Below are 21,018 nucleotides of genomic sequence, written 5' to 3' on the forward strand. Positions count from 1 at the left end.
CTTAGGGAGCCGATCCATGTCGGCTAAGGAATCGATTCGGGTGGTCAGATCTGTGCAACCCCCATCTTCCCTTCCACTATATGAAAAGCCGCAAGTCGCTGCATGGCCAGAGCCCGAACACGTCAGGGAATCCCCGGAATGCACATGTAGGTAGGCAGCTGATGGATCCCACCTGCGACAGGATAATAATGAGAGGTGTAACGGGTGCTGCGGTCAAAGTCGCATTGGCCGCGCTGTGCTTTGCAGAGTGAGGGTCAATGAGGGCCACTCTGGGGAAAAACGGTATGTGGATAGGCTAGAACGGTCCGATTCCTACTGGCTAGAGAGCGCGACCATGCCGAGTCGAGATATGCATACTGTAGTACTGACAGTTTCGGCCCCTAGCTATCCGCGATACACGGGTAGAAGCGATGATGTCGTTGCGAAAAAAGGCATTTCCCGTATGCAACGGGCCACCAGATGACATAGGGGTGTTGTGCACGTAGATTTCTAACTCGTCCAGCGAACATTGACTGTACGTACGCATTGTAACCGTAGGGTGGCTTTCTCATCTTCTAGACTTTCTGAATGGCATATGTGGTGGCTCTTTGCCCTTGTCCCTGCAGAGCCAAGGGCCAGTAGCCGTCGTGGGTTAGGTGGCTTACCATGGCCAAAATACCCCTAATGTAACTATATGATGCCTGTAGGTGGGTAGCGGCGGTTAGCATCACTTTTTCTGACACTGACTCGTCTAAAGTACCGATCCTGGCGCTTAAGTACTCGAATATTTTCTAGCATGCATCTTTGGTTAATGATTATGTTGATCGTCCGCTTGGCTTTTGTTTAGTTCCGTTGGTTTGAAGATGAGTTCGTGATCTCTTCAAATTAATATAAATACCTTGCCTTATATGAATCTTATGGCAAACGCTGAATCTCCAAGATCTAGGTTCCGCTTCTCCGCAGGGATTATCCTCTGCAGTTAGGAAAATCTTCAACATGGCGTCCTAGGGTACAACTGGCTGCTGTACATATAGGTAACGGGAGGCTCACACCATGTGACAACTTGGCCACGTGGATTACATTGACTGCGCGTGTGTATCAGGAAGCTAGCCCTAATCCTTTAGGGCTGATCTTAAGTCTCGTGCTTCGAGTTACCGAATCTGCCAAGTTAGGGTTGACGTATTCGGTTTTCTGTAAGTATTATGAAGGTGGAAGTAAAAGTTTCGCTAATGTAATCTAGCCTTCAAGTAATCTTCGAGCGGAGGCCCGCGGAGAAGGCTATTTCCAAGAAGTAAGGTAGGTTTCTCATGCTAGTGATGGAATCCTCTTGCGCACGTTTCCCCCCTTTGGTCCCTCTCTTCCCCCTCATCAGAAGACCTCATGATTACGACTAGCAACGCGAAGATATGGATATTATAGTTGTACCTACACCTATAATAACCAAATTCGCACCTCCAATTATATATAGGATCGTGGACCTACCGCGCCGGATCGATGCAGACCGGGCCGATGACAAGAGGCAGACACTATGCTTCCGCGCTTATACTATAGAGCGAGGAGCAAAGAATGATCTACGAGAGGGTCGGCATCATCGGTCAAGTTACATTGTTAGACCTGCGAGTATTATGTATAATGGGAGGAACCCCCGCTTACTCGCATCGTGCTGCAAGTATTTCCTTGGAAGAAAAATTAGCTGCAGATCCTAGCATGATGTTGTGATCAACTAAGCATGAGTGTTGGTGATAGTCAGCATATCGACCACCGATTATTCCCCTCTCATGTTACCAGGTTGAGCGATTTTTACCATCATTGGAAGATTTTCGGACGCGAACCCCCCTTTCGCCGCTCGAGCGCATTGCCCAATGGAAAAGACTTTGGTGGGCGTCTTAGTATAGACCGAAGCGCAAAGTAGGTTAGCTCGAGGACTTATTGTTCCTAGTTATAAGCCATAGATTGGCAAAGTACGATGCGATTTGTACCGATTTTATCTATCAATTGGTACAGATATCGTCATTCTAAGCGTTCATCAATAGTATCTCGTATCTCATAACATTGACATTATGTAGTTTTCCTATACTCGAAAAGCTGTTATTAATCTACATTACGTCTAGATGCAGGTATACACCCAATAACGATAGGCTCGAAATTAATATCCTAGTAGGCGTCGCGACGGATTATTCTAGTCAACGACGTGCATATGCTGGCTAGCCATGAAAGCTTGGCTCTTCTGCAATGTGGCCTGCTGCTTGGACTGGGTTAATGTCCCTATCTTCGTCGGGGTCTTTGTGCTGCTGGTCGAGCTGCTAGACTTCCCGAAGGGTTTCGGCCCGGTCGCCGCTTTAGTCGTAGCATTCGTCGGGTAATCGATCGCACCGTATGCGCACTTGCCGCCCTTAAAGGCCGCGGTAGCAGCTGCTTTCCACAGTTCAGTGATGTCCGTGATCATGGGAGCAGTCCACCAAAGTCGACAGTCTGATTCCTCGGTTACGAACTGCGCAGGGATACCATCCTCTAGGTTTCCGGGAAGGATCTGATCCTTCACGTTTAGACTCGCTGCTGTGCTACGAACGCTCACATACGACGTATATTTGTCCAAAGTCGCAAGAATACTAGGGTCGGTGGTGTAGTTGCGCGCTTGCTGGGCTTGAGATGTGATGTCGCTGAATTCATAGCTCTGAGATCCTTTGACGCCTCCTACGCCCTGGATTAGGCCCTCCTTGGTGGGTCGACCGCCCATAGCAATGGACTTTACGCCGGCATTAGACCTCAAGAACTCGGAGAATAACGTGCAAGTCGATGCGCAATAGCCGTCATAAAGGAGCACTATGTTCTCGGGGCCACCGAACGGACGCGTGAAGTTTTTACGACTACCATAACCAGTAATGTCAGTGCCGAGTCCATAGGTCTCGTTGCTTGTGCTCAACGCGTCGGTAAAATTCCACTGGATGAGAGAAGTGTAGTTGTCACCACCAAACTCGTGCGGCCCAAACTTATCCTCGTAGGATACGAAGTTGCCGTCGGTCTCGTTGATGTCATATCGCCAGTTGAAGACCGATTCAGCAGCCAGAATAACATCGGAGGAGGCAGTGTCAGGGTCGAAATCTGCGGAAATGTCAGAGAATACACGAGAGATGGCGTCAAATCCGTCGTGGTTCCTCCATCGTCCTAGACCCTCTTGCACAATATCCGGGAACAATTGACGGAACCCATCGTAACCAAGGAAGATGAAACCGCCTCCGTTCGCCTGCACATCGACCACGAGCTTAGTCTTACCGTCCTTCTTGGCTTGTGCGTAGAAGGTCTGAGCGACATTCTGGAAATCGACCGGGTCGCTGGAGAAAGAGAGCATCGAGATGACGGCTACATCTTCGAAACCCGGCTCATCAATATAGTAACCAGAAATGACTTGATCCCTCGAGATAACGAGCGGCTCAGGGTATCCAGGGACTGAACTTGTAGCCGCGGCCGTCGCGGATGCAGACGATGTGGGCTCAGATGTAGTAGTTGCCGGAGTAGACGCAACACTGCTGAGGTTGAGGTTCGCGCCAGAGCAGAACTTCTTGAAAAATGATGGCCCATCGACAACACCGTTCCAGGAACTCTTCACTCTCGCTTGATTCGGCAGAACCACCTCCGTTCCATTCTCAAATGTGAACGAGGTAGCATTGCCGGGGAAGACATACCTGATCAATTGTCAATATTATACCAACTTGAGCAGAAAAATAGTTGGGTCGCATACCTTGGACGCCCACCATTCTGAAAGTAGCCTGTGTTCTTGTTCAGAACGGAGGCCTTCTCGAAGAACGCGGAGTTGTAGGCAGCATCGGCATCTTGGTTGCTGGACACCTGGTAAATCCAATCACCGATGAAAGTGGAGGCATCAACACCATTGATGAGTTTTACTACAGATGCATTTTCGATGCCAGCAACTACATCGTCATACACCTTAATCACTGGTGCGGAACCGGCGGGTCCTTCCTCACTGATTGAGACTAAAGCATAGGGCCTTTGCCACTCAATGGCGGCGGACAAGGCATCCGGGTATACCACAAGGTGGCCGTCGTGCGCGGGGCCGAAAAAGTTCTTGTATAGGTCTTCTTGCCATTCATATTCGTTGGAGTACTTATCGGCTTCGAGATCAGCTCTTATGCGGTCCAAAGTCGCCCAAAGGTCTGTGGGAGGGTAGAAATAATCGGCCGGGGGAATTTTCAAAAAGACGGTGTCGGATTGCCATTCAATGTATGGTGCTAGCTCGTCGATGAATCTAAGAGCGGCATCCTTGTTAATTGGGACCGAATTGAGACATTCGTAAGCAATTGACGCCTCGACTATTGGTGTGGCGGTCGCGCTAATCTGGGAAGACCACGAGGCGCTCACAATCGCACAAGGTTCCGTTGGAGTCGGAGTTGCTGAAGTTGTCGTGTTGGTGTCTCTGTAGACGATCCGGGAGCCATTGGCTAATGAGGCGAGTGCCACGGCGCTGACAGCGGAGGACTTCATGGCTGTCAACAATTGCTTTCACTGCTACCAACTCACTTGTTCACCTAGGTGCTTGACGGGCGAGGGGGGCAAATGAAGGTGAACAAAGTAAAGGTGACAAAGCGGTGCTCTGTGTGCACAGGCACGAGTTTATAAGTAATAATCCCCACGTAATGAGCGCGAGCACCTAATCCCCTGGTCTGGTAGGTACCCTGGAGATTACCTGTTTAGGTAGGTGAAATGCCTCTCACTTTTGCCGGTAGAGATCTCTCTCCTCAATTTGGGGGCCCGTGGAGCTGTCCAGGGTCGGTAGCACAGCATGAAGAGATCAGCGGATGGAGCTTAGCTGTTTGGGGCTATGCATTATATACATTATATATATGAGATGTGTAAGCATGAATGTTTATTTAGATTATAACTGCATGCCAAGCAAGATCTCTACATCTATCTTGCTTTCTTTTTCCTCGCTTGGATACCTATACGTATGCCGTTCCAGGTCCAGCAGAATCTGCTCAGTCATGATTGACACAAGCCGATAACCAGACCCCAATCCTACCCCTTGCTGCAAAGGTGCTGTGTTCCATTGGATGAGGCTGTACACGACTATCGCTGCAGCATCCTAGCTAGATTACAACAGCACGTCTTCTCGGGTCCTGCTGGCGTCACTGTTCAAGCTTTTCATGCTTGTTTGTCGGCAGGTCAGTTGTGGAATGAAGCCCCTTGGAGCAATCTCCCCTATCTATCTCAAGCAACTTTTGATTGCTTACTGATATATGATTGGTCGGATTCCATACAAAACCAAGATCATAACCTAACCTGGCAACAAAGCTACATGCAAGCTCTTAGGCACGGTACCTACCTAGGTATTCAGCTACTTTCAGATAGGGCGAACCGATCAGCCAGCACTTAGCACACTTTAGTGTCCAGTGCTACGGCAATACAATTAAACTAATGCCTAACGTCGATCGCTACAAAATGATGTGATGTGCCTTACAGATTCAATTTCCAATCCCTGTTTCTTCACTTACCTAGGTATGATCAAAAGGCCGCTGAGTCAGAAGTCTTAATAGACTTCGTAATTTCCTATGTGCGACAAGTCCCTTTTCTTCCTCGTGGCACAGAATACAAACAACGATCCTGTTGTGCTGCAGTGCGCCCTTTTTTGTTACCATTAAAGTACTCCCGTAGGTATAGTAATATGACGCGACTTAGTAAATAATAACAACATCAAAATTACCTAACTCCTTCCAAATAGGTGTATTATACCCGAGTAGCAGATTAATTTAGTGTTGTATACTCATACGCAGTAACGAATAGAAACACCCTGACGGCTCCTCGGCATGATCGGAAATTGGGAGAGGCATTGATCGCTGCGACGGGTGAATTTTGCTTATGTCTCTGGTTTGCTCACCTTACAAAATTAGGTATCTTGGTAGGAATTACCTTGCTATTGTAGTTACCTAGGTATCTTGACTCTCCCTATTAACTCTAATAACTCAGTAAGACTTTAATTGGGTTGAAGCCACCAAATTTCCTTGTCTTGATCCTCTAATTCTGATCGAGATCCCTATAACTACGCCTAACAGCCTATATGATAGGTACCTAGGTAGGTAGGCAGCCGGCATATAAGCACGCTAAACTTGTTGAAGTTGAGACATCTACAGCGGGCTTTACCGCTATGCCACCTCCCGAGGTCCACACCGAATGTTTCTAGTCTGTTTTCAGTGCCATTAGAGACCTACTTGACCTATCTTATTGCAGCAAACCTACTACTCCCTTCAACGGCGAATCGACGCCGTTTACTAGATACAAGCTAAGAGCACCAATCTGTATAAATGTTGCAGTGTTATTATTCAGCTAGGGTGTCCCTTTTTTGCAAATTTACCAAGTAGACAATTTGATCTAAGAGCTTCCCTAACGACGCCATCGCTTTCTTACTAAATTCAAGCATATCGGAATATTTCTCCGGGCCCTTACCATCAAATACTTCAATGGACAACCAACCCCTAAATCCAGTCCCCAGCACCGCCTTCAGGAAGTCCTGTACAGGAAGATAGCCCCCGTCATAGGGCAGTGGCCGATAGTCATGGCTCCACTGACCCCTCGGCCGCAGCCCCTCCTCATCTATCTTCGCTTCTATTGGCGGCTCCATCTTATACGCATCTGAGATCTGCAGAAGATAGATCTTCTCCGGTGGAACCGTCTTGCTCAGATCAGATAGACTTTTCTTCCATCGAACTTCAAGCTCATCCAGCGACACACCCTCAACTAACCCAGACTTAGTCGTCGGATCGGCCCATTCACCACCTCCGCTCTGGAATGTATCAAGACACAATCCGAGATTAGGCCGGTTGGCTTTTTCGACGATGCGCCATACGTCCTTCCAGCTCGGCGCATGCGTTGCCCAGCACCAATTTTCGTACGCAATGCGCAGGCCCTTTTCCGCGCACAGGTCCGCTAGTTCGGCTAAGTCGCCGGCGAGATCGTCAAATGACGACGATATACTAGGTGCATCCGATGAACCGACTTGTAGCGTATCCGTCCCAACAGCCTGCATGATACGCATCCAGCCCTTTGCGCAGTCAAACGCGTCTTTCCTCTCGTTACTGCCTTTCGGCCACCCTTCGAAATTAGCGAAGGGCTGTAACATGAGGATCTTAAGCTTGTGCTCTGCTGCTTGGGTCTTGATCTCCTTCCCAATTTCGACTAATGTGTCGTAGTTCTTCGGGTCCGGTTCCTGACCATTGAGCAGCTTGCCGTACGCTAAGATGTCGGGCATTGATAGCTCGACGGCATCGAAGCCGGCGTCTGCTATGGCTTTGAATTTTAAAGGGAGTGTGTGAGACTCCTTGTGCCCGATGCTGCAGGTTGCGTAGCATGTTGGGATTTGTGTGCCTTGGTAGTCGATTGGCATCTTACTTGAACGCTGATTCTAGCTGTATACGTAGGCAGTAGAATGTGTGTTATTGCGAAGCTAAGTAAACCTCAAGATGGTTAAGGGAAGACCTAAGCTGTACAAGTATATCCCTAGACCTCGCCCCGATGACGTCAACGAATATGGTGGACTTATTCACCCGCTACGTAATATTGATATGGACATTGCATTCCCTTATATCCAATTAGAATAGTTTATGTCGAGTTACCTAGGTATATGCGACATCCTACAATAATACTGTATGCTTAGGTATTCTGTGATGGTCTTATTAGGTAGCTGTATCCAGGTACTTCAAACCTCAAATTAGTGTCCAACCCATATACCAAACAACACCATCTAAGCTTCACACCATTCAATTATTGGCATTCGTTCTACAAACGCAACATGGCATATGAGTGCCTAGGTGATTTATTATTTATGAATATATTCGGAGCAAACTCAGTCTTTTGACATATATCTTGGTAAGCAAGAATATTGTGTAACAACTAGACACCGGCAATAATATAACGAATTAGCAATTCAAGTTACTTAGGTACACCTGGAATGCTAGCCAGTCGAAGAGATTGGTGTTCTCCATGGCTCTAATTGAAAAGTTGAACCCGAAACTAAGATGTTAGTACTATATTACAGGGTTAAGTGAACGTATGAGGTTAGTGTGTAATACCTTCGAAATATAACTCTACCTGTCACATACCCACACAGCTAATAACACAAAAATTCGCTAGATTCATGTAGTTAACGTGGTAGAGACAAGATTGGCTCAGAGATAATGAGCGAGGTCAATGTGGCCGTTTCCATCTAGTAAGGGGAACAAATTGAGTGCCCCGAAAACCTGGTCGGTTTGATCCTGCTGCTCTCTACCTGGAAAAGGAGCGCCCGGTGTGGAATCAAAGGAACAACCTAAGGACAAAAGTGCTGGGTCGATGTCGTGAAAAGGAGAAGAAAGTAGCTCGTGGGATGATAAATTTTGCGGCATACCGGAATCCGCGACAGGTGCGCCTGGCTGAGTAGTTTCTGTTGGGATGCGATCTTCGCGAGGTGGACGTTCCTTCGGCATTAGTCCGAATAATTGTGATGAACTCTCAGTAATCCGAAGACGTTCGTTGATATCCCTTCTTTCCAAGTATTTCAGTGCGCTAGAAAGGAGAGACTTGGCGATAAGTGAATACTGCATGGCGTGCGCGTCGTTTTCTGCGAAATACTCGAGCGCCGAAATTGACATTTCGGCATATTTCTCTAGGATGCGTCCGAAACCTCCAAGAAGGCCCACGCCGAGTACCAAGGACGATGCGAACAGCCAAGAACTTTCGAGACGATTAGTTTAAAAAAAACCCCCCAAGGTTTACGATCATCAACTTACACTATTAGAGGCATGCGTCTGTCTAAAAGTTGTTGATTTATGAGATCCAAAACCGACTCGGCCATTAAGCTTGCTGCGTCAATGCACGCATTCGCCAGTCTTGCCCTACCTGAGTTGTCACTACTGCTACTGGGCGTATTGATTGTAGCAGTGCTCTCTGGCAGGCGTTTACACAACTCATACATGAGGAAGGGCCTCGTGACTAGCATCACGGCATAATAGTAAGAAGACATGGCTTGACACGCACCCGTGATATTTGCTCCATTTTCCCGCGATGGTTCGGCGACGACTACTTTCAACCGAGGAAGCCACTTATTTGACCAATCTCGAAGTTGGCGTGAAATTCCTTCGGTCAGTTGAAGCGAAATCTTCCTTCTAGAGTACACTTGGAGTACTATCTCTTCGGTGATAGAAAGTATCTGTACCGTCGAATTTAAGAGGTCAAATTGCTCTTGGCCGTCGGAATCTAAGGTTCGACAGGGTACAGTGCAGTCTACATCCGACATTGATGGTGGTCGGCCCATTGATATGCTGAGAAACAGATCCAAGACTCGCAAACTCTTCCAAAGATTGTCCCTGGGCAGTATTAGCACTAGCTATAATAAACTATAGCAATTGCCATACCTGTGAGCGTGTACTTTCGGTCCGAATCGAGAATTAACTTCAGTTCTATGTAGGCCAATAGAATATGCTGCCCTAGCCGCAATTCCTTTTTGAATTTAGCAACGGGAATCAATCATCAGTTTTCGCGTTTCTTACCAAAGAAAAGGAATGCGCCATTGATTTGACATGCTCGGAGCATATATAGAGTTATGAGAGCGAAAGCTTGAACTGTCTCAATCCCTAAGTCGCCTCCGAGCAATGATAATGCCAATGTCTTGGCGTATTGAAAGTATGCGGTGGAAGATTCTTCATCAATAGACTGTGATCCAATAGCTAAGATTAGATAGTTGATAGAGGACGCCGCATCTTTTGATGTTGTTTGCTCGGCGATCCACGTCGATATGTTATCCGTGAGGTGAGCATTGTCGAATAGGTCAACCAACCCACAGGTCTGCAGCAACGGTTAGAAGACGGCGTGCACTATTTAGCATATTGCATGACCCAACTAAGTTACCACTGAAATAAAAACTGATACTATCCGCTCTGAATTGGCGATATTCACAGGCGGCTCCCTATTATTGACCGGAATTAATGGATGAGAAGAGGCATTCTCTAACATCGAGACTCGGCCTGTCTGAGGGGTGAAGGCGTTCGGATCTATCCGAGATGTCACAATTTGACGGACGGTCTGAAAAAGTGAGAGCGGCGCACAGTCCCCGACAAAAACTAAGACAACACATTAATCAGCCACATTGTTGATGTGAAACGCAGGATATATTCATTCATACTTAACTTTCCCTGAGCATCACATAACAACCGTGCTTCCCGAGGTACATCTGCTTCTTCCTCCGCGGAGACATCACTACGGCGGGTGAAATCATCCGATATGCGAGGTGGTACAGCCGTAGGAATTGGAGCAGCGGAAATACCGGGCGATGCGTCCGCCCTGGTAGATGATGGAATAGATGAATGGGCCGTAGAAGATTCGGGTGAAGGTAGATGTGGCCTTTTCGCCCGTCGGCGAGTTACAGGAGAGAAATGACAAATCAAGTTCCCTCGGCGGCTTTTACAATAGCTACAAGGCAGATTCCCATCGCATTTGACTATATATAAGTCAGTTTATCGCGATTGTAGATTACCTAAGAAACATAAATAGTTCTTAATGTGAATATCTACCCAGGTAATGACCTACCTTTACGCTGCTTACACGCGTCGCAGGCATTGGCAACTCGCGTACGGATCATCGGAGAAGGCATATTGTCTTCTTACTCATTCGATTTTTTATTATGGAATCCATGGGGCTAATTTCCTCTTCTCTAGGCATAAGAGACTCGTGATTGTTTTTTGTTACTTTTACAAACATCATAGAAAGCAAGAAATCGAGAATAATGGAATAAGCGGATGTCGGAACTTCGGAAGAAGATGAGGAAAGAACGGATCTAAGCGTGGGCGTGCGCTACCAAAATGCTAGCTAGTTCCTTCCATCGGTTAACATCCGAACTTCCGTCTCACTTGCACACGATGCACCTTCTCAACTTCTACATCGGATGCATCCGATCTGGTTTCTACCTTCCATCGGATTTTTTCCGAAGATTCGTCTGATATAAGCTTCGATGCATCTTACAATACCTACATAGGTGTTCAGCTCCGATTATATCGCTACGTTCCGAAGTACCAATTGACAACACCATTTGAATTGATTCTTAAAGGGGCAATTAATGTGAATTATTATTATATTATTGCACTACACTCTGTTGTGTCTGTATTCCCGCTAAATATGTCTCGTCGCGCGTCTGCTTTAGAAATGGTATGAGAGCCGTCCCTCCCGTCCCAGTCAGTTCTTTTTGCTGTCCTTGGTTAGGTTGCGACGATGCACTAGCGAGATTGACCATCGGGATTTGACTCCGATTTCTCGATGGTATAATAATGTATCTTGTCACAATCTGCATGTGTCTGTTTCGGAAGTCTCCGAGGGCATTGGTGGCGTTTCGGAAAGATTGCCGAAGCTGTCTTTGTCCCTCTGATTCACCAGGCTCATTTACAAAATCCTTAAGGCTACCCATACGTGACAGATATTCGAGGAACTCCTTATGCGCAATTGGCATATATGATCGAATCTCTTCGTGGAAACCAGTTGCCTTTTTTGGAGACGTCGCATTTCCGCCAGATGAGGTATGTTCTACTCCGAGAACGATATCGAAAAATTGGATCAAAGAACTTTGGCCATTGCTGCCACCCCTCAACTGCTTCCAGCTGAGCGCCCCATCTCCGTCTTGATAGAGGACCCCGGTCGGAAGGCCTGCCGCACCCATATTTTTGCTTCCAGCAAGAAATGGGCGGATGTGGTAGTAAAATATCATTGGATCGCATTTCTCATCCATTCGGTCGAGAAGTTTAGCAAGTTTTCCAATGCACACGACAAACTCGTCTAGAGCCCTTACTATCATCGGATAGTTCCGATGTTGGACAGCTTCAAGTGCCTGGAACATAACCGGGATTATGTAGGCTCCCTGAGCCTCCATCGCTACCGACACCATGAAAAACCAGGACTCATCATCCGTGCCGCTAAACGTGTGCAGGGCTTTTAGTTTATCGAGGTCTTCGAAGTCGCTCCCGCTGCAAGAGAAGTTCCAGAGGTTGAGTGCAGCGTATGTAGCAACCGGCGGAATTTTAAGATGCTCAGAGACTTGGAGAAAGGGGATTGATATCGCTGGAGGGAGTACCTGATTTTCGGTTAGGAGTTAAGTATCGGGATCTGGTAGTAAGGTTGGGTCATACCTCTGATGCATTGTCACCTCCCCAGATATATGCATGGGCTAGGAAGGATAGGACCACGTAGGCTCGGCGCCATTCTTCTTCTGTGTGGAGTTTACCCGTCGAAAGCAGTTGTATTCCGTCTATGGCCTTTCGGATGGTCTTTCCCCTTATTAAAGATGGTAAATCGTCTAACACGGTCTCCCACGGATTATAATAAGAACTCGGTAGGCGCCTCAAAGGTTCTTGCTCAGGAAGGAACCCATTCTTCGATACGGAATAGTCCCGGAGTAAGTTATATTGACTCGTATCCTCGTTACTTTCTAGTGGAGGCTGAGTACGACTAGGCATTGCAAAACAAGAAACACGCTAAACAGCAATACTAATAGCTAGAACAACGAAAACTCAATTGCTTCATAGAAATGTTTACGAAAAGATCACGTATTTAAGGAAACTTGGCTAGGGACCAAATGTTATCATCGGAACTCGGATCGCGGAACACGGAAGTATCGTGACTGCCTCATCAATTTCCGCTCCTTGAGACGTGGGTATCGTCGGCCGTCATATTCGTCTTTCCGACCATGATAACGTCAGTGGAGGCAGATTACTGTGGGTTTGATCTTCACTGATCCTCTAGAGCATCAGCTGCTCCTAGGTGCATTCGCAGTACTAATCGAGGTACACAGATCTCACTGGCGTCCCACGGAGTAGATGTCTGAAAAACGTAATTATTACTACAACCCACCATTCTTGATACGTCTGGCATATGTAAATTCTATTACATACCTAGATACATTTAAATATTATTTATGCCCCTACTTAACGCCATCGACGTAGCCTAGTCCGTATTCCTCCTTATAGCCATCCAGAGGCCTTAATCAGGCTTAATCAGGGAGGACGGGGGGTCTAGGCGGTGAAAATCTTAGTGGCATGTCAAAAAAGGGCACGAGGCAAGCGATAGGGCGAGTATAGCCGTGTTCTAATACACTTAATCTAGACTGTACTTTTGGAAGCAGCCATCTACGTAAGTGGGAAGACAATGATTACTGCGCTACGAAATTGGCTTTCTCACACCGGTCTATTCGCCAATTTATTATTTGATGAATGTATGAGCATGACATTCTAATAGCAGTATACTCTGCCGGCTCTATTCCGAAATTGTCATCACCTTTGTTATTTCACATCAAGCGATAGTCTCTTCGCTTGAGTTAGTTCGTGGCGTCGTGGCGAGGAGTCTTTAATTAGTCTCCATTTCTCCAACTTCAGTCTAGAATAGCCCATTACTAGTGTCCCATGGGGTTCGGGATAACCTCGAACGAGATCAGAGTCGTGGCTAGCTTAATTAAAATTTAGAAAGATATTAGGTCAGTTCTTCAGGTGAGGAGATAGTCTTGATAGTCTTGGTTAGTGACCCGATAATTGCATAAAAATTGAGGCTTTTATCTGACTTTGGTGAGAAAACAAGACCCAGAAGATGCGGTATATTGATCTTCACCGCATCATCAATCTGTTAAATCAATATGGCTGATTCCGACCTAGCACAACTTCTCCGAAATGCCGTTCCGTCGAATGCGCATAAGGGCTTAGTTGAATCAGTAATACCGAGTCTCATCACTTGCGTCTCGGACATCGCACAGGCCCTTAGGAAATCACATCATGTGGCGCGGGCAGGAAGCGCCAATGCGTTTGGTGACGATCAACTAAACGTGGACGTCATAGCTGAGGATCTCATCCGAAAAGCGAGCTCGAAATGTCCTTTCATCGTCACTGCGAGCAGTGAAGAAGACCCGGTGGAAAAAAACACACAAGATACTGCAGCCGGCGATATCCCCGAAGAGCATTATACACTCGCCTTTGATCCTCTAGATGGTAGCTCTATTATTGCATCGAACTGGACTGTGGGAACTATCATCGGTGTCTGGCAAGGCAAGACAGCCCTCAATCAACCACCGGCAAGCAAACAGGTCGCCTCGATTCTTGGCGTCTATGGCCCGCGTACCACTGTTATCGTCGCACTGCGCGTACCCGGATCTGCACCAGCTTGTCTTGAGCTCGGAGTCGGCGATAACGGTACCGAGATTATTCGACCATCTGTTCGTCTTGCCGAGGCACCATTCAAGACGCGCTATTTTGCGCCCGCGAACTTGCGCGCCGCGGCTGATGACGCGAAATATATGAGTCTAGTCACGCATTTCATCCAGAACAAATACGCCCTCCGATACAGCGGTGGTCTTGTTCCGGATGTCGTCCACGCGCTGGTCAAGGGCCATGGTGTTTACATATCGCCGGTAACGGCGGCAAGTAAAGCGAAGCTAAGACGTTTGTTTGAATTATTCCCCTTAGCCCTGGTCGTCGAGTGCGCGGGCGGAAAGGCAGTTGACCCGGCGGATGGGACGAATATTTTAGATAGACAGTTGGAAGATCTGAATGAGACGGCGGGGTTGGTGTGTGGCACGGCCGAGGATGTTGATTTCGTCAAGAATGCTCTTCTAAACTAGAAAAAGAGACTACTACGAGACTTCGGGATAGATGATTGAATTAGCTTAGAGGCTAGATCTAGATAAACACCCTTAGAAATTCAACTAGAGCGATGATAGCCATCGCCTGTCCATACGGCATACTCGTAATCGGGATATCCTTGTAGTGCTGCAATGTGTGTCCCATCCCCGTGCCGAAAGATGTGTTCAGTAGTTCACCGCTAGCATCGACATTGTCCAGCACCGCTCGTATCGCCTTGAGCGCCACATCTTCGTATTCCTTGCTGATATACTTCTTTCTCTGCGCCTTGAGGATACCAAAGGCGAATCCTGCCGTCGCACTCGATTCCACATATGAACCCTCCTCCTCGGGCTGGTCGAGAAGCGTGCGCCATAGACCTGAGGAGGTCTGTAAGGGCTTGAGAGCCTCGCATTGCGCATTAAGCGTGTCTAAAAGGTGGTTTCGAATCGGGTCGTTGGCTGGTAAGTCCAGTAGCTCCAAGAACTCGGGAATTACAATCGTTAGCCACGCGTTGCCTCTCGCCCACAAGGCATTTGCGAAGTTATGTCCTCCATCATGGAAGGTCCAACCGTGGAAGAATAACCCCGATTTTGTGTCGAAGAGGTATTTAATGTGGATTAGGAATTGTCGCTTCGCTTCCTCGACGTAATGCGACCTGTTGAGTAGCTTTCCGATCTTGGCCAAAGGCATGACCGTCATCATGAGTGTGTCGTCCCATAATTGTTGGTCGTTCACTTCCAGGTATGTGATGTGTTGCATGCCGCCGTATTTGGTTCTCTCCAAGTCGTGATATGCCCACTCGGCCCAGCTATCTAACCACGGGAGGTAGGTCTGGTTGCCAGTCTTCTCGTAAACGTAGGCCAGTGTTAAGAATACGGCCATAGTGTTGATGTTCTTAGTGGTGCCACCAGCCGCGAAGCGGTTCGCAAACCAGTCTTCGATAATTTTGAGATACTTTTCATCTCCAGTCAAAGAATAGTAGGCCCAAATTCCATTGAGGCCGATGCCGTGTGTCCATTCCCAATCGTTCCATCCTTTGGTGTCTATGACGCGACCATCTTCTAATGTTAGGAGGAACTCGCCAGTGTTGTCTTTGATATTCACAAGCCCGTCAATCAGAAGCTGGATCTTAGCGTGTATGTCGCTAGATTTAATCCCGTGGACCTCTGCCGGCATCTTGGGCGAAATAAATTCCGCGATTCTTTAGCTACCTAGGTATGCGTGCTAAGGTCCGTGTACTATGATGAAGCGGGGGTATTCTAGCTGGATTGATGTTCAAATAGGTATATGGCACTCCTTTTTCGAGTATGAAATGGGTATTTCTTCGAGATGTTTCAAATTTCAATTTAAAATGAATATTTTTTTTTCTATTGTTCCTGAACTGTACCAAAGCCCTTTTAAGGGCCTTTTAAGGGGTAAGGAGTTGTAGTTGCTAAGAATTGCTTTCGTGAGGAGTCAAGAGTGGTGCGCCTTCAATGTACTCCACACGTGTATGGTAGCGTCTTGAGTGTCTCCAGTCGTCGGGTTATCATCTCTTCGTGATACCCACCCACTCTTTCTCAATCCTCCAGGTTTGAAAGACATCATGCCATATGCCACGTGATAGGGATTTTGTTTACCTATTTCGAAAAGTTGTATTGTATGTCGAATATAGTAGATCGAGTATGAGCACTGGAACCTTTTAAACCGAAGAAGGAGTACGCCTAGGCTACACGGTTGCTGCTGATCTTGGATGGAAAATCTGGACCCGATCCTTCTAGACATGGGGAAGACTTCGGTGCAGTTGATACCGAGTCTAACTTCCCCAGGGAGAAGACCCCGGCGGAAGCAGGCTTTGTCTGACCCGACAGAGCTGGAGCCCCGTGGTAGCAGCAAGGGTTTCGCTTCGGGTCAGATCAGAAGCCCTCCGTACTCCAGATTATGGGCTCTTGGGGTTGTTCCCCATCCCCCAGATTTTGGAGAAAGACTCCATTAGGTCCCCCCCCAGAAAGCCCCGGACTGCCCACAATGCCCAGACTCTAGTCTGGCGCTAAAAAGTCACTATTACCTCGCTGAATATAATCGAGTAATGATTTCTGAGATGATTTGCTGTATGATAATTCCTGCACTATACCCCACCTTAGTGCTAATCCGATGAGGTGCTTCCTAGTCCAGGCTAATACGAGCGAATGAGCGCTTCCAGTATGGACGGCCCTTTGGCCCCTTGTCGAATAGCTCGCTTGCGGTGTTACGATGCCAAAACAAGACAGATTTATGTACGCGATAGTGTCGGGGGTTTAATGATGCGAGATGTGAATAAAAATATCAACTCCTTCCCAATTCTTGATCTCATCCTTTCCCCTTTTTCTATCCTCCGGTGCAGATTTTTCTGTGAGGTGCACGTCCGTCGCCATTAGACCTGCTGAGCAACCAAAAACTACAAAGAGATCTTTAACCCCTGAAAGTAGTCAAAGCAGTCTAGGTTGTCATTCTCGTCATGTCATCCACGGAAGTTCCCGATCCTGACATGGTTCAGCCAATGGCTCCTCACCAGGACGATGCGGCGAAGAGATACTCGATGGCGGAGGTCGAACGGGCTCGCTCGGCACCCGAAGATATCGAGGAGAAGGGTGAACGCGCAGATTACGGGAAGGTTGATAGCGAAGTCGCGAAATACTCATCGGCCGCCCGAATTGAAATATCACCCGAAGAGAATATCAGGCTTCGAAAATTGATTGACAAGCGTGTCTTGGTTGTTATGATTACGACGTATTTCCTCCAGGCAATTGACAAGGGCACATTGTCCTTCTCTTCGATTATGGGCCTTCCAAAAGACACTGGCATGCTTACCCCCCAGGGTAAAGTAAGCCAGGACTTTTCGTGGTTGACAACCTGTATTTACATCACCATTCTCGTTGTCGAGTACCCGCAAGTGAGACCTGCTCTTTTCCTTTTTTTTTTTTAAAAAAAAAAAAAAAAAAAAAAAAAAAAACTTGAGCTAGTCGAATAGTATACTGACGATTGGAAAATAACAGAATTATATCATTGCCCGTGTTCCTGTTGCCAAATACCTCAGTTTTTCCATCATTGCTTGGGGGGTTGTCTTGGCATGCCATGCTGCTTGCAAGAATTTCACCGGGCTGGTGATTGCTCGTATACTGTTGGGACTCTTTGAATCAGCTTGCCAGCCTGCGTTCGTTATACTCTCGGCTATGTGGTACAAGCGCGAGGAGCAGGCGTCGAGAGTCACTTACTGGTACATGATGAACGGTGCGCAGCAAATTGTTGGCGGTCTTCTTGCCTACTGCTTTACATTGATCACAGATGGCCCTCTCAAGTCGTGGCAGTGGCTATTCATGGCTTACGGTATCATCTCCGTTATTTTTGGTGTCTTCGTCTTCTGGTGGATGCCTGATTCTCCTATGCGTGCGAAATGTTTCACCGAAGAGGATAAACACTTGATGGTTGAGCGTGTCCGAGGAAACCAAACCGGCTTGCAAAACCGTGTCTTCAAGAAGGAGCAAGTTTGGGATGCATTGACCGATCCCCAAACCTGGTGCTATGCTGGAATCCAGTTCACGACGACCCTACCAACCAGCGGCCTTGGCGCATTTGCTAATCTCATTATCTCGGGTAGTTTGGGGTTCACCAACCTCCAAACACAGCTCCTTGCCATGGTCCTTGGTTTTTACATCATAATTGTGTTGTTGGGATCGGTCTGGCTGGTGAAGAAGTTTAACCAGAACATCCTGACTATGTTGGGTTTCGTAATTCCGTAAGTAGAACCTGTCTTGGTATCTCAATTGATATAGTGCGATTGTGGCTGACTTTTACCCCGTTTTAGGTCATTTATTGGCACCATCCTATTAATGACTGTCCCTAACAATACCTTCTCTCAGCACGTCGGTTTGCTCATCAGCTATTATATCACGCTCTCTTTTTGGGCGGCGCAGACCCTTGGTCTTTCTATGATGTCCCGAAACGTCGGCGGCCAGACGAAGAAGACTGTTGTTGTTGCTACATCATTTCTGTTTTGGGCAGCAGGAAATTCCATAGGGCCAATGTGCGTGCAACCTCTCATATATCAAGTTCAAAGTATCTTCACTAATTGGAATATTAGGGTTTTCCTTTCTCGTGAGGCTCCGAAGTACTTTACTGCATTTGCAACCCACCTTGGGTGCTACGCGGCTCTCGTGCTTATCCTGCTGTTCTTCCGCTTCTATCTTTGTAGACAGAATAAGAAGAGAGATCAATTGGCTGCGGCTGGTGTTAGTGAGGCTCACGATGAGAGACTAGCCCACGCCTTTGAAGATTTGACGGATAGGGAGAACCCCAACTTTAGATATGTGTATTAGAGAGTATTTGAGGGTATGAGTTTATGTTGTTTGGAATTTAGTAGGTAGCGGTGTGAGTAGCATATATATCATATTTGAGTATTAAATTCATGTGCTCTTCTTGTTATTATTTTTATTCCAAGAATGTGGAAATGTTCCAAGCTTTTTGTGAGAGTTGTTAAATGGAAGTGAGTTGTAAAGTTAAGGTATAATGGATGTGGGGTAGAATACAGAGATTGGAGATGTACCTATCTAGTAGCTGGAGCTCCCGTAGCTCGTAACTTCCCATGGATGGATGATATTTGTTACTAGGTGGGGGTCGCGTGTACGTACCTAAATCAAAGTTCAAACTGCACGGGCTATGTCACCGTTAGATAAGCGCAGGTACGTACCGAGATTACCAAATTTAGGTAACTTTGGGACGGGAAGCTCTGAAAGCTATGAGATTCATTTTAACATTTCTCATTCCATTATTATCATCATTCATTCACCTAAGCCACCACCAAATTTCCTACGCATCCCACTTTCTCACCTTTCCTTCTTCGGGACCGGGATTGGTATTCTACAAAGCCGCTTAAGTTGTTTTTATTCAACTTGAGCTAGGAATGAACTCCTACCCTCCTTAAGAAATAAGAAAAGGTATTATTTTTCAATCATGGATGATCGATCGCCTTCGCGTGACCGTTACGATTCGCGTTCCCCAACGCCCAAGTCGCGCTATTCGCGATCAGCCTCGCCTGTCCGCCGACGTCGATCCCCTACTCGATCCGCCTCTCCCGCACCCCGTCGCAACGGGAGACTTCGTAGTGACAGCAGAAGTTTGAGTCGTGACCGTGACGACCGTGGCAGAAGCGAGAGCCCTCTAAGAGGCAGTACCAAGGTCAGCCAATTTCCTCTAAATATATTTTTGCATGTTTCTATTGTCGCACCTCCGCGGCGATCCTTTTATCTAAACATAGATGCTAACTTTAGCTCCGTTTTACTTCTAGATCGTAGTTGAGAAATTGACTAAGACCATCAACGAGGATCATTTGCACGAGATCTTTGGGCAGTACGGACCCATTCGAGACCTAGACATGCCCATGAACCGACAATGTAAGCAAATTTTCGGAGCCGGACTCTCGTATTGTATAACACGCCCATAGATGAGCGGACTAACCAACTTTACCTTTTTACAGTTAATACGAACCGTGGTACGGCGTATATCCTATACGTTCATGAAGCTGATGCCGAAGCCGCTATTGCCCACATGCACGAAGCTATAATTGATGGCACAGTCATCAACGTTTCCATTGTGCTACCCCGACGCAAGTTCTCACTTTCTCCTCCCACCGCAAGCCGAGGCGCCAACATCGATCCCCGCCTCCCCGCTCCTAGTCTAAGAGGCAGCGGTCGAGCGGGAGGAGGCAGTGGTCCTCTTAGTGGCGGAAGGGGTGCCGGATTTGGCGGAAGGCCACCTCGCTCCCCGCGCTATGGTCGATCTGGTCGTGACAACTTCGACACTTATCGACCGCGTTCCTACTCGAGATCTCGATCCCCTCCCCGCCGTAACCGTAGCCCCTCGGGCTCTTACGCGTCTAGATCTCGCTCTCCCCCGCGACGACGAGGTGGAAAGAGAGATAGCTATAATGACTACGACGGTGATCGACGACGTAGCCCCAGCTATGACAGTCTCCGAGGCCGAAGTCGTTCGCGTAGCCGCGGTAGAGGATTTCGCTAGGTTAGGAAAAAGCAGAGTTGTTGCATTTGGATGGGCATTTGAAAGGGAATAGTTAGGGATACCAGGTCATGGCGCAGAAGCTTGCCGAATACAGTTTATGCTGCCTGCCGTTTAATGATTTCTGCGAAGTTTGGCAGTAATATGTCTAGGTACTTTTCTTCGGTTGAATTGCCTTGGATTGATTACTTATAATCCTTCTAGGCTATACATCCGTACGCAAATGCGATCGTCCATTAAAATCGAAGGAGTCGCCCTCGTTCTAGTGGTTACCTGATTTATCGAGACGCCGCCCCAATTCCTGTGGTTTTATGACAAGCTGATCATCCCCCCACACACACCCCTGGTCTCGGTGTTAGTGTGCCTCGTAATCACCGTC

General features: G+C 47.4%; 8 protein-coding genes across 8 annotated transcripts; 3 read left to right on the forward strand and 5 right to left on the reverse strand.

The window, feature by feature from the left end:
- Window positions 1–1,953: 1,953 nt before the first annotated feature.
- Window positions 1,954–4,479, reverse strand: F4822DRAFT_441486 (uncharacterized protein; the record flags this gene model as incomplete). Its single annotated transcript, XM_051462874.1, has 2 exons — window positions 1,954–3,662; window positions 3,719–4,479. 2 exons carry the CDS (start codon window positions 4,477–4,479, stop codon window positions 2,159–2,161), a joined length of 2,265 nt encoding a protein of 754 aa, XP_051318378.1. The 3' UTR covers window positions 1,954–2,158.
- A 1,812-nt stretch (window positions 4,480–6,291) lies between these two features.
- Window positions 6,292–7,733, reverse strand: F4822DRAFT_133689 (xylose isomerase-like protein). Its single transcript, XM_051452751.1, has one exon. The coding sequence runs from the start codon at window positions 7,370–7,372 to the stop codon at window positions 6,308–6,310; it is 1,065 nt and encodes a 354-aa protein (XP_051318379.1). The 5' UTR covers window positions 7,373–7,733; the 3' UTR covers window positions 6,292–6,307.
- On the reverse strand, window positions 7,734–10,852 carry F4822DRAFT_133700 (uncharacterized protein). The gene is made up of 8 exons (XM_051452752.1): window positions 10,549–10,852; window positions 10,145–10,459; window positions 9,874–10,082; window positions 9,513–9,807; window positions 9,378–9,462; window positions 8,754–9,329; window positions 8,058–8,697; window positions 7,734–7,998 (listed from the first exon to the last, which is right to left on the reverse strand). Exons 1-7 carry the CDS (start codon window positions 10,610–10,612, stop codon window positions 8,154–8,156), a joined length of 2,088 nt encoding a protein of 695 aa, XP_051318380.1. The 5' UTR covers window positions 10,613–10,852; the 3' UTR covers window positions 7,734–7,998; window positions 8,058–8,153.
- F4822DRAFT_133686 (indoleamine 2,3-dioxygenase) lies at window positions 10,790–13,045 on the reverse strand. Its single transcript, XM_051452750.1, has 2 exons — window positions 12,135–13,045; window positions 10,790–12,079 (listed from the first exon to the last, which is right to left on the reverse strand). Exons 1-2 carry the CDS (start codon window positions 12,459–12,461, stop codon window positions 11,093–11,095), a joined length of 1,314 nt encoding a protein of 437 aa, XP_051318381.1. The 5' UTR covers window positions 12,462–13,045; the 3' UTR covers window positions 10,790–11,092.
- F4822DRAFT_391529 (sedoheptulose-1,7-bisphosphatase) lies at window positions 12,942–14,711 on the forward strand. Its single transcript, XM_051457136.1, has 2 exons — window positions 12,942–13,513; window positions 13,576–14,711. Exon 2 carries the CDS (start codon window positions 13,631–13,633, stop codon window positions 14,606–14,608), a length of 978 nt encoding a protein of 325 aa, XP_051318382.1. The 5' UTR covers window positions 12,942–13,513; window positions 13,576–13,630; the 3' UTR covers window positions 14,609–14,711.
- Window positions 14,638–15,925, reverse strand: F4822DRAFT_133708 (glycoside hydrolase family 105 protein). The gene has a single exon (XM_051452753.1). It carries the CDS (start codon window positions 15,783–15,785, stop codon window positions 14,667–14,669), a length of 1,119 nt encoding a protein of 372 aa, XP_051318383.1. The 5' UTR covers window positions 15,786–15,925; the 3' UTR covers window positions 14,638–14,666.
- Window positions 15,926–16,729: 804 nt separating this feature from the next.
- F4822DRAFT_133769 (MFS general substrate transporter) lies at window positions 16,730–18,977 on the forward strand. The gene is made up of 3 exons (XM_051452754.1): window positions 16,730–17,520; window positions 17,624–18,363; window positions 18,433–18,977. The coding sequence occupies exons 1-3, from the start codon at window positions 17,086–17,088 to the stop codon at window positions 18,941–18,943; spliced, it is 1,686 nt and encodes a 561-aa protein (XP_051318384.1). The 5' UTR covers window positions 16,730–17,085; the 3' UTR covers window positions 18,944–18,977.
- A 412-nt stretch (window positions 18,978–19,389) lies between these two features.
- Window positions 19,390–21,001, forward strand: F4822DRAFT_134021 (RNA-binding domain-containing protein). Its single transcript, XM_051452755.1, has 3 exons — window positions 19,390–19,802; window positions 19,912–20,017; window positions 20,101–21,001. Exons 1-3 carry the CDS (start codon window positions 19,578–19,580, stop codon window positions 20,640–20,642), a joined length of 873 nt encoding a protein of 290 aa, XP_051318385.1. The 5' UTR covers window positions 19,390–19,577; the 3' UTR covers window positions 20,643–21,001.
- The last annotated feature ends 17 nt before the right edge of the window (window positions 21,002–21,018 follow it).

Source organism: Hypoxylon trugodes (genome assembly GCF_022578975.1).
Source record: "Hypoxylon trugodes strain CBS 135444 unplaced genomic scaffold F4822scaffold_2, whole genome shotgun sequence".
NCBI classification, from domain to species: Eukaryota; Fungi; Ascomycota; class Sordariomycetes; order Xylariales; family Hypoxylaceae; genus Hypoxylon; species Hypoxylon trugodes.